The 11,247-nt window shown below is 40.1% G+C and overlaps 2 protein-coding genes across 2 annotated transcripts; both read right to left on the bottom strand.

The window, feature by feature from the left end:
• Positions 1 to 4,087: 4,087 nt before the first annotated feature.
• On the bottom strand, positions 4,088 to 4,953 carry LOC105781585 (uncharacterized). Its single transcript, XM_012606109.1, has 2 exons — positions 4,481 to 4,953; positions 4,088 to 4,439 (listed from the first exon to the last, which is right to left on the bottom strand). The coding sequence occupies exons 1-2, from the start codon at positions 4,951 to 4,953 to the stop codon at positions 4,088 to 4,090; spliced, it is 825 nt and encodes a 274-aa protein (XP_012461563.1).
• Positions 4,954 to 10,527: 5,574 nt separating this feature from the next.
• On the bottom strand, positions 10,528 to 11,247 carry LOC105781584 (uncharacterized). The gene has a single exon (XM_012606108.1). The coding sequence runs from the start codon at positions 11,245 to 11,247 to the stop codon at positions 10,528 to 10,530; it is 720 nt and encodes a 239-aa protein (XP_012461562.1).

Here is an 11,247-nt window from a genome sequence, read left to right as displayed (position 1 = left end):
TTAGATTAATTGTTATAAAAAACGAAATGAATCAGATCAACTCGAAAACAGAATTGAAAGAACCCAAATGAAAATCAAATAGAACAAAGGGAGCAAATACAATGTGCGGACAACCTGGAGGACCAAGTGGGAAATAATCCCTGTCTCTCCACCACACTGCATATAATCTGGACCCAGATGGAATAAAGACAAAATGTAGCGCTAAATTCACCAAACAAGGAGAAAATGATTTGAAAACGCCCCGGAAGAAAGGGGATCAAATAAGCAAATAACCTTACCAAGACCATGACGCGCGGATCTCAGCCGCTTCTAGGTCGGGTCATCGGGTTAAGATTAAACGGCGCCGTTTCGAGAGCTGTTAACCCTAGCCCAAAACGACGCCGTGCGACTACCTATTTAAATTAAAAAACTTTGTTAACTCAGTTACCCTAACAGCAAAAACACAGAAAAAGGAGGCGCTCCCTTTTCCTCACCTATGCTAGGGTCTCGCCCTAGTTTCCCATTGCCGAAAGCTCCGCCGGTTTCCGGCCTCATAGCCCTCGTCCGTACTTCGATTGTGACGAAGTGAACGAGGCTTCGATTGACACCGTCCCAAAGGTAAATCTCCCCTCCATTTCCTTTATTTTGCAAAACTATCACTAGTAATCACACATCAAAGAAGACGGAGAAGGAAAAAGAAAAAAAAAGTCACCTTTAGCAATTTTTCTTTGATTTCCTTTCTGCTATTTCTTTGTATTTTTCTTGTAAAAACTTTACAGAGGCCTCGACATTCATTTTATAGGCCGGGAAAAAGTGAAACAAAAATGAAAAAAATGAAAAATACAATTTTTCTCTTTTCTGCTGCGTCGTTGGCTTTGTTTGCAGGTCGTTGTAGGTGCAGGCCGTATGGTGACGTGGCACGGCTCGGCGCGGTGCATGGAAGCTATTGCTGCGGCGGCTGGAGCTGAGTGCTAGAGTTTCAGACTTGGGTTGTATTGGGCTAACGGTTCGGTTTAGGGCTAGGTGTTATGTTGGTATTTGGGTCTAGGTAATTTTGGGCTGAGTTGGGCTTATTTTATTTCTGAGTATTTAGTTTATTTTGTAACTGGGCTGTATATGTAAAATGGACTGTTTATTTGGACTTTTAATTTATTTTTTATATTTAGTTTAGGGGCCGAGCAAAAAATGGGTATTACAGCTGCCCCTCTTTGTTCATTGCCGTATAATGGGAATGGAACAAAGACTTTAAAATGGCCAATTTTTGCCCGGTCGTACTGGACTTTGGTGCTCTTCTTTTTCAAGTAGCCTCATTCCATCCTACTGCATCTTCAGAGGTATAAGAATTGGAGCTTCGATCCACTGTAATCTTAGGGAGGTAGGATTACTAGCTTCAGTCTGCTCCGCTGTAATCTCAGGGAGGTAGGATTATTAGCTTCAATCTACTCCACTGTAATCTCAGGGAGATAAGATCTGACTTCAATCTGATGCGATCTACTCTGTTGTAACTTCAGAGAGATAAGATCCTTTATTTTAATCCGCTCCACTGTAATCTCAAGGAGATAGGACTACTAGCTTCAATCTACTCCACTGTAATCTTAGGGAGATAAGATCTGACTTCAATCTGATGCGATCTACTCTGCTGTAACTTCAGAGAGATAAGATCCTTTATTTTAATCCGCTCCACTGTAATCTCAAGGAGATAGGATTACTAGCTTCAATCTGCTCTACTGTAATCTCAGGGAGATAAGATCTGACTTCAATCTGATGTGATCTACTCTGCTGTAACTTCAGAGAGATAAGATCCTGTATAATGACCCTAATTATGCCTAATGATTAGGATGGCATGATCAAAATGAATCAAAAGCTCCTAACTAGACGAGTGAATGGTGTTTGCATGAATGCAGAATTTTACTTTTTTCCGAGAATGATCCCGCTGAGGTTGTCATTACTCGAAGTTTATCAAGGCTTTGTGACTGACGTGCTACAACGCCTTCTCGCTCGACCGGCTTCTTCGAAGGATCACTTAGTCAGATGGCCCCACTGTAAACCTTAAAGTTTAAACCATTGGGGCGCTAAATTTGTATCATCCTTCTCCCATTTTAATCCAAGGATAAAAATATATGACTTTTCCTCAATCCTTTTTTATCACAAATCAAGGATACAAGATCTACATCCCTTTGGTCCCCTACACCATTCCCAGGGTGCCGTACCAGAGGCTTATGCGAAAATGAAGGCTCTTCTCTCCGAGGTAACCCTTTCCCACTACTTGATGATCATTGCTTACTCGTTTATTTAAGTTTTATCATTAACATGACATCTTGTTATTCTATTCGATCAACGCATTTGAAAACAGAATCCAAAGAGAAAATCTTAATTTAGACTCTTTCTTTTCACATTTTCAGCCTTTAAATTTGGTATGTTCTAAACAATAGTCCTGTTTCAGATTCCTATATTATTTAGAAATTTTTCAGAGTAATATGCAAAACTTCTTTTGTGAAAGTTTTATTAGTCCATTAATCATTATTCCAATGCAACATGCTTGCCAAAATGGTCATAACAATGGATAAGAATAAAGTTGGTTCTAAGCATAACTCAAAATGAATAAGTTATCACAAATAGTAGAGAAAGATAATAAAGAAATTGATTGGGATTGTATGTCTTGGAAAAGAGAGAAAGAAAAAATATTCCAAGAATCAACAAATTCAATAATAGGAGAATGAAGTTCCTCAGATATCGCAGCTTGAACTCCTCTGAACAAACTTTCTAAAGGCCTTTTTGAGTTTGACATGTGTTTAGGAGATCTGCAGTACTCTGTCAATGCTCCAAGACGTCACATATTCTTTCTTGTTGGTTCAGGTAAAGCAAGATCATCCAGGCTCCAATTTGATCAATATTTGAGCCGCCCTTTTCGGGTTTTCAACTCAAATCCCCTTTGGCCTAAGGTGCCCTTTGTGGGTTTTCCCCTTAGCCTCTCCATTTTTTATCATCATTTCATTTTTTTTAGAAATCAAAGCGCCCTTTACGGGTTTTCACTTTGGTTCCTTTTCTTCAAGTGAAGTATTTCTTAACTGAGTCTGAGTTTACAGGATTGGGCAAGTCTTTTCCATCTATCTCACTTAGAATCAAAGCTCCACCAGCAAAGGACTTCTTTACGACATAAGGACCCTCCCAATTTGGCATCCATTTTCCTCTAAAGTCCTTTTGCATCGGAAGAATCTTTTTTAGCACCAAGTCTCATTCGCTAAATTCTCTGGGGCGAACCTTTTTATCATAGGCTCGCGTCATTCGTTTCTGGTACATTTTCCCATGATGAATAGCTTTTAACTTCTTTTCCTCTATTAGGTTTAACTGATCATAATGAGATTGGACCCATTCAGCTTCGTCCAACTGGAGTTCGGATAATACCTATAGAGAGGGTATTTCAACTTCGATGGGTAATACTGCCTCCATTCCGTAAACTAGAGAAAAAGGTGTTGCCCTGGTAGAAGTTCTAACAGATGTTCGATAGGAAATGAGAGCAAATGATAACTTCTCATGCCAATCTTTGTAAGTCTCAGTCATTTTCCCTACAATTCTTTTAATATTCTTATTGGCCGCCTCCACTGCGCCATTCATTTTTGGACGATACGGCAATGAGTTGTGATGCTTGATCTTAAATTGGCTGCAAACATTAGCTATTGTGTTATTGTTCAAATTCAATGCATTGTCAGATATGATTCTCTCAGGCATTCCATATCGACAAATAATCTCCTTTTTCAAGAATTTACTAACTGCTGACTTTGTGACATTTGCGTATGAAGCAGCTTCTACCCACTTGGTGAAGTAATCAATGACTACGAAGATGAAACGATGCCCATTAGAAGCCTTCGGCGATATCGGCCCAATGACATCCATACCTCACATGGAAAATGGCCATGGAGAGGTCATAACATGAAGTGGCGAAGGGGGTGCATGCATCTTGTCTCCATAAATATGACATTTATGGCATTTCTTGGCGTAATTAATGCAATCCCCTTCCAGAGTGGACCAATAGTACCCAAATATCATTATCTGTCTGGCCATGGTGAAGCCATTGGCGTGCGTCCCACAAATACCCTCATGGACTTCCTCAAAAAATTTTCTTAGCTTCCACGGCATCCACACATCTCAACAGTACTTGATCTTTCCTTATTTTGTATAGCACTTCTCCGTCTAAGACATATTCGATGGCTATTCTTCTCAGAGTTCTTTTGTCGTTCTCTGTTGCCTGGCTAGGGTACTCCCGATTCGTCACATACTGTAGGATACTCTGATACCAAGGGTGATCGTCTTTTCCTTCCTCCTCAATATTGTAGCAATGAGCCGGGGTTTCATAGATACTCATCTGAATAGGCCTCATTACTTCAAGTCTATTCACCTGAATCATCAAAGCTAGAGTAGCCAATGCATCAGCCATTTGGTTTTCCTCTCGTGGGAGATAACTGAAAGTGATATCGTCAAACTCATCAACCAACTCGCGGACCAGCCTTCATAACTGATTAACTTAGGGTCTCTAGTTTCCCATTCCCCTTTAAGCTGGTATATCACCAATGCGGAATCCATATATACTTTTAGCACTTTGATGTTTCGCTCAATGGCTGCACGAATGCCCATAATACACGCTTCATATTCTGCCATATTATTTGTAAAATTAAAGTCCAACTTGTTAGCCACAGGGTAATGATCTCCACTCGGGAATACCAAGACTGCCCCAATTCCATTACCCATAGCATTCGAAGCACCGTTGAAATTTAACCTCCATTTGTGATCTCTTCGAGGATTTTCTTCAGTACTTGCCACATACATCAAATCCTCGTTTGGAAAATCAAAGTTCAGAGGCTCATAATCCTCCAAGGCTCTACTAGCCAAGAAATCAGCTATTGCACTCCCCTTTATCGCCTTCTGACTTACGTATACTATATCGAATTTAGAGAGCAGGATCTGCCATCTAGCCATTCTCCCGTTTAAAGCAGTTGATTCCATCATATATTTTAAAGGATCCAACCTTGAAATCAACCAAGTCGTATGATACAACATATATTGCCTTAGTCTTCGTGTTGCCCAGATTAAAGCACAACACAATTTCTCGATTGACGAATATTTCATTTCACAGCCAGTGAATTTCTTGCTGAGATAATATATCACCCTTTCTTTCTTTCCCGTTTCATCGTGTTGGCCCAAGACGCATCCCATGGAATTGTCAAACACCGTTAGATACAATATCAATGGCCTATCTGGACTAGGCGGTGGTAGTATTAGAGCATTAGCCAGGTATTGTTTTATCTTGCCAAAAGCTTTCTGACATTCCTCATCTCATTCTCCCGGGTTATGTTTCTTCAGAAGGTGAAACACTGGATTGCATTTCTCAGTCAATTGCAAAATAAACCGGGCAATGTAGTTCAACCTTCCTAGGAAACCTCAGACATCCTTCTGAGTACCTAGAGGAGGCAAATCTCGTATTACTTTGACTTTATCCGGGTCAATCTCAACCCCCTTCTTACTGACAATGAAGCCCAACAACTTTCCTGATCTGGCTCCAAATATGCATTTGGCTGGGGTGAGTTTGAGCTGGAATTTTCTCAATCTCAAGAACAACTTCCTTAAGACTCGGAGATGATCCTCTTCAGTTCTAGATTTAGCAATCATATCATCAACATAAATCTCAATTTCTTTGTGCATCATGTCATGAAACAGGGTGACCATTGCCCTTTGATATGTTGCTCCTGCATTCTTCAATCCAAAGGGCATTACTTTGTAACAAAATGTTCCCCACAGGGTAATGAAAGTGGTTTTCCTCATGTCTTCCGGGTGCATCTTTATTTGATTGTATCCAGAATAGCCGTCCATGAAAGAAAATAATGAGTAGTCAGCCGTGGTATCTACCAAAGTGTTAATGTGCGGCAGCGAAAAATTGTCTTTTGAACTCGCCTTATTCAGGTCCCTATAATCCACGCACATCCGTACCTTTCCATCCTTTTTAGGAACAGGGACGATGTTTGCTACCCAATCTGAGTACTTAACCTCCTGTAAGAACCCAACATTGAATTGCTTTTTGACCTCCTCTTTTATTTTCAGCACAACATCAGGTCTCATTCTTCTAAGCTTCTGCTGAACTAGTTTGCAATCCTCTTTTATAGGTAAACGATGTACCACAATGCTAGTATTTAGCCCTGGCATGTCCTGGTAGGACCATGCGAAAACATCCTTGAACTCTCGGAGTAATTCAATGAGGTCATATTTCGTCCTTGCGGTGATGTCAGTTCCGATTTTCACCTCTTTCCCTTCCTCTAAGCTCACAATTTCTAATGATTCCTTATGAGGTAGAATCCACCTATCATCTTGCTCTACCATCCTTAACAAGTCCGGAGATACACCACAGGCTTCGTCATTTTCAAAGTCATGAGATCCTTCCAAACACATGTCTTGCACAAAAAGAGACTCCGTGTTTGAAACAACATCACTCATGTCATTGATATCTGAGGACTTATGGGGATACACCAAAGAATAAATTTATGAATAAATATTTGCATGATTAGGTTATAAATAAAATATTTGGAAACAATTAATCAAATGGAAGATATTTACTTGCTTGGAAAGAATAAAAGAATAATTGCTCAAAATGAATGCAAAGATGTATTTTATTAGGATAAAAATATTCAGACTTAAGCCTAGTTCACAAAGGATTTCTTGTCATTCTTAGGCTAAAAACAACAACAATGTTTTGAACATTACTCTGCATATGCTCTAAAGACTACATGTATTTCTTCCGCAGTCCAATTGTTTAGCTCACTCCCAGGTTCATATGGGCCGATCTCCAGCAAAGACCTTCTTTCAGCTGTCTCTATAGCATTGATATGAACTTTCTCCAACATTCCTTCAATGCCTTCACTTCTGGACACCCCTCGCTCGGGGTAAATAAATCCACCTGACACAAAAGATTTAGATATGTGAGGGAAGGTCAAAGGCTCCCACTTGACTTCCTCTCCGCTTAGTCGTGCCCTTCTTCTTTCTTGCCTTTTCTCTATTTCTTTTCTCTTTTGTTTCAAATCTGGCTTGTAACCTAAGCCAAAACGATCGAACTTCCCTTTCAGCATGGGTGCTTCAACCCTTCCTTGCAAGTACTTCCCCAACCCTTTTCCTAGCGAAGCTCCTCTTCCTACCAACAACTGCAAACCCATTTCGGTAGTCTTGGATATCTTTGGTACCGGGATCCTGTTTCCTTCAGCGATAAACATTGCGTTCACAAATTCCAAAGACCGGAAAGAACATTCCACTGCCTCATCGTTGGTCTCTACATAAGGCGCATCAACCGCTACCATTGCGATAATATCCTCCTCTGCATTTATTGTCACTAATCGACCCTTTGATATTAGCTTCACCTTCTGATGTAACGATGAAGACACTGCCCCAGCTGAGTGTTTCCACGGTCTCCCTAATAAACAATTGTAGGAAGGCTTAATATCCATTACTAAAAAGTCCACCTTATAAGTAATTGGGCCAATTCTCAACGGTATTTCAATTCTTCCTACAACTCTTCTTTCTGTTCCATCAAATGCCCTTACTATATTCTGGCAGGGTTTCATATGTGAACTGTACACAGGTAATCGATTAAGAGTGGACGAAGGCAATACGTTCAATGTGGATCTATTATCAATCAAAACCCTTGGTATTGTGTCCCCCTGACAACGGGTAGTAATGTGAAGAGCTTTAGTAGAACCTCTGCCTCCAAACAGTATTTCATCATCATTGAAGAAGATAAAATTGTCAGCGCTTATATTGTTGACCAAGCAATCCAATTTATTGACTGAGATGTCATCGGCCACATATGTTTCGTTTAGTAATTTCATCAGCGCATTTCGATATATTTCTAAACTTAGGAGCAAAGCTAATACAGAAATACGGGCCGGTTGTTTGTGCAGTTGCTCCACAACACTGTATTCATTGTGTTTCAAAAACTTCAAAAACTCTTTTGCTTCCTCTTCTTTTATTGGTTCATTTACCAATGGCTCGGATTCCACCGCTTTCCCTTTCCTTTGTTCCACCGTCAGAGTCCTTTCTCTTAGCGGTTCTACTCGAGTGTCATAACGTTTCCCACTATGTGTATAGGAACCCCTTTCCTGGTATTCTTTTACCATATTACCCTCAACTTCCTTCCCTGAGATTGTCACATTGCATCCGTAATTCCACGGGACCATTTTGTTATCCTTGTATATGAAACTTGATGGTTTCGTGATTACGATTTTTGGTGTTACCTGAGCCCTAGCCTCATTACTCTTAGGGCGTGAGATAATAACCACAGGATGATTTATTTTTAGGGTCCCTGCTCCTGATTCTGTTGCGCATATGCTCCTCCTTTCTTTCGCATCTTCATAGAACCTCATCTCCTTGTTATCCATCATGCTTTGAACCAAAGCCCTGAATCCTTCACATTCCTGAATTTCGTGCCCTATTTTACGATGGAATTCACAATAATTTCCCATCTCATACCTTTCCTCCAAATCTGAAATAACTAACCCTATTTTTGCCATATCTTTCCATACCCGTTTCAATGGAGTTCTTACTTCAGCGACGTCAGTCTTAACTCCTTCTCCCATACTCTCGCTCAACATATTCACTCTCTTATCATCATGATTGGGAAATGGACCCTCGGTGTTGGGTGAATCATCAAATTTAACAATACCCAATTTTATAAGTCCTTCTACAACCTTCTTGAAAGCGGTACAATTTTCTATTGAGTGTTCTGAAATCCCCGCATGGTAGTCACGCTGAGCGTTCGTGTCATACTATTTTGGATACGGGGGTTGTAGAGGACTCAAGTAACGAGCTACAACAACATGTGCATTAAATAACTTCTGATACAGCTCTTTATATGTCATTGGAATGGGAGTGAACTGAGGCTTCTCAGTATTTTGCTTCGTTCCCGATTCTGGTTTTGATGAGCCTTGCTGATTAGCAACCATCTTTCTTGGTTGATTCACTGTAATTGATTTACTATATGCATTCACATTGTTTACTTCACCTTCTCTTTTCTTTGAAGCTGACCTTCGACTATTCTCCTCACCATCTATCTTTCCACTTTTAATGGCGTGTTCAATCATTTCGCCATTCATGATTATATCCGCGAAACTCTTCGAGGCACTTCCTAGCATGTGCATGATAAACGGCGCCTTCAATGTGTTGATGAAAAGCATCGTCATTTCTTTTTCCAATAGTGGTGGCTGAACTTGAACTGCAATCTCTCTCCACCTCTGTGCATACTGTCTAAAACTTTTGTTTGATTTCTTTTCCAAGTTCTGCAAAGTAATTCTGTCAGGCATGACTGTATTGTCCCATAAAAGCCTGTGCCAAATCTCTCCAAGTGTTGATTTTGGCCCGGCTTAACTGATTATACCATTTAGACGCCGCCCCAACGAGGCTATCCTGAAAATAATGTATTAACAGCTGATCATTGTTAATGTACCCGGTCATTTTCCTACATAACATTGTAATATGGGCCTCCAGGCAACTGGTCCCACTATATTTCTCGAATTCCGGCATCTTAAATTTGTAAGGAAGCACCAAATTCGGGACCAGAATCAGATCTTTTGCATCTATTCCATGATAGCTTTTCGTGTTTTCTATCGCCTTAAACTTCTCTTCAATCCACTTCCATTTCTCCTCAAACTGTTTTGGTAATTCTTCTTTTTCTTTATCCTTTTCAGCTACATCATCGAAGTCCGGGATAGCAAGATTAACTGGGTTTTCACTAGGATTAGAACCTGATCCAACTTGGGAGTTCATCGGTATTGAAGTATCGGTCTGAAACCGTTGAGGTTTTATGAAAACAGAGGATCTATGCGGCGGCACCTCCGTCTGAACCTGCGCATGCGGGGGCGTAAAGCCTAGAGGATAGGTAGGTCCAGTCTTGTCTTCTTCATCATCATTGATCATAGGTCCTTTCCCCTTATATAATCCTTTTAATAATTGCGTCAGCTCAGTCATCATATTCTTTTGAGTCTCCAGCATATTTTCTGTCATGCCATGTTGAATTTTCTCCAATTGTTCTTTCATTTGCATATGTAATTGATCTTGCATTTCTTTTTGAAAATGCTCCAACTTTTCCAATCGTTGATCCATAATTTTTGATTTTGCACGGGTACCGTAGCGGTGTTCGGTTAACGAGTTTTTGTTGGTTTCCAGATTAACTGTAATGATTAATCAATTAGGTTCTTTCAATGGTCCTTAATGCATATGATGTATTGTAATGCAATGCATGAATGCAAAGAAGCGTCGATTCTGATTCAATTTCAATTAGAAAACTTTTACTAGAAAACAAAATTCTTTACATAAAACAGGTTACATATATGCTCTTGCCCTAATGCTCAAAACTTTAATTTTCCTAAGTAATGAAGCTAATTTCTGTCCTCGAGTTGATTCCAGCTCATACTTTACGCTCAATGCATCGGCCTGTACCGCCAAAGTCTGTAAGTGATCAGCTACTTCCCGGATCTGAACCACGGCTTCTCCCATGATACGATCTCTATTTTCAACTTAATTTTGAAGATGGTAAAGTTGCTCATTCTGGCAACTTTCATTGGTTTCCAAGTACTCAGTCCGGATCTCACAACTTCGCAATGCTGATTCCAATTCTTCTATTCTTCCTTTCATTTCTTCGATTTTTTCCAAGCTCGCCCTTAATTCCATCATAGAATTTCGACTTCGATACTGATGAAGAGATCTTTCCAACTCAACCACTCTATCCTTTAATTCGTATTTTTCTTTTTGGCTTTCTAAAAAACTCCTTTCTAAAGCTCCATTTCGCGTCTGAAACTCTTGGAATTTCCTTTCCCATCCATCAGCCTTGATCCTTTCCTCCCGAATCTCTTGGCGCCATTGCTCTAGAGTTTTTCCTAGCCCAGCGGTTCTTATTGACAACGTCAATTTCTTGTAGTCTATCTTCAAACTATCCAAGTCCTCCTCAGCCTTATTCTTTCCTTTTCTTAATTTCTCCATCTCTAACTTTTGAACATCTACATCTAATCCTAAGTGCATTTTTTCTTCTTCCAACTGCTCAATCCTCTTTTCAAGCTCTGCATTTCTCTTCTCAAAATCGTGCTTCATAATTTCCAATTTGGAGGGAACAACCCGCAAATGTTCTTCTATTGACTGACTATCTCCTTGACTTGGCCTTGGGATGTTATCATTGATTCTTCTGACCCGCCATTCATTATATTCAGAAGTCGTCGTCGGGCTTATGGCTAATCTTTTCAT

Source organism: Gossypium raimondii, chromosome 13 (assembly GCF_025698545.1).
Source record: "Gossypium raimondii isolate GPD5lz chromosome 13, ASM2569854v1, whole genome shotgun sequence".
Taxonomy (NCBI): Eukaryota; Viridiplantae; Streptophyta; class Magnoliopsida; order Malvales; family Malvaceae; genus Gossypium; species Gossypium raimondii.
The sequence above is the reverse complement of the archived record's forward strand: the minus strand, read 5'-3'. Positions and strand labels throughout refer to the sequence as shown.

What these genes read in the sequence shown, in the direction of transcription:
- LOC105781585 (XM_012606109.1), bottom strand. Translation starts at nt 4,953, where the DNA reads ATGGCTAGATGGCAGATCCTGCTCTCTAAATTCGATATAGTATACGTA. An exon ending in TTAATCAGTTATGAAGGCTG is followed by an intron (nt 4,440 to 4,480) that starts GTCCGCGAGTTG and finishes TATCACTTTCAG; the next exon opens with TTATCTCCCACGAGAGGAAA.
- LOC105781584 (XM_012606108.1), bottom strand. Translation starts at nt 11,247, where the DNA reads ATGAAAAGATTAGCCATAAGCCCGACGACGACTTCTGAATATAATGAA.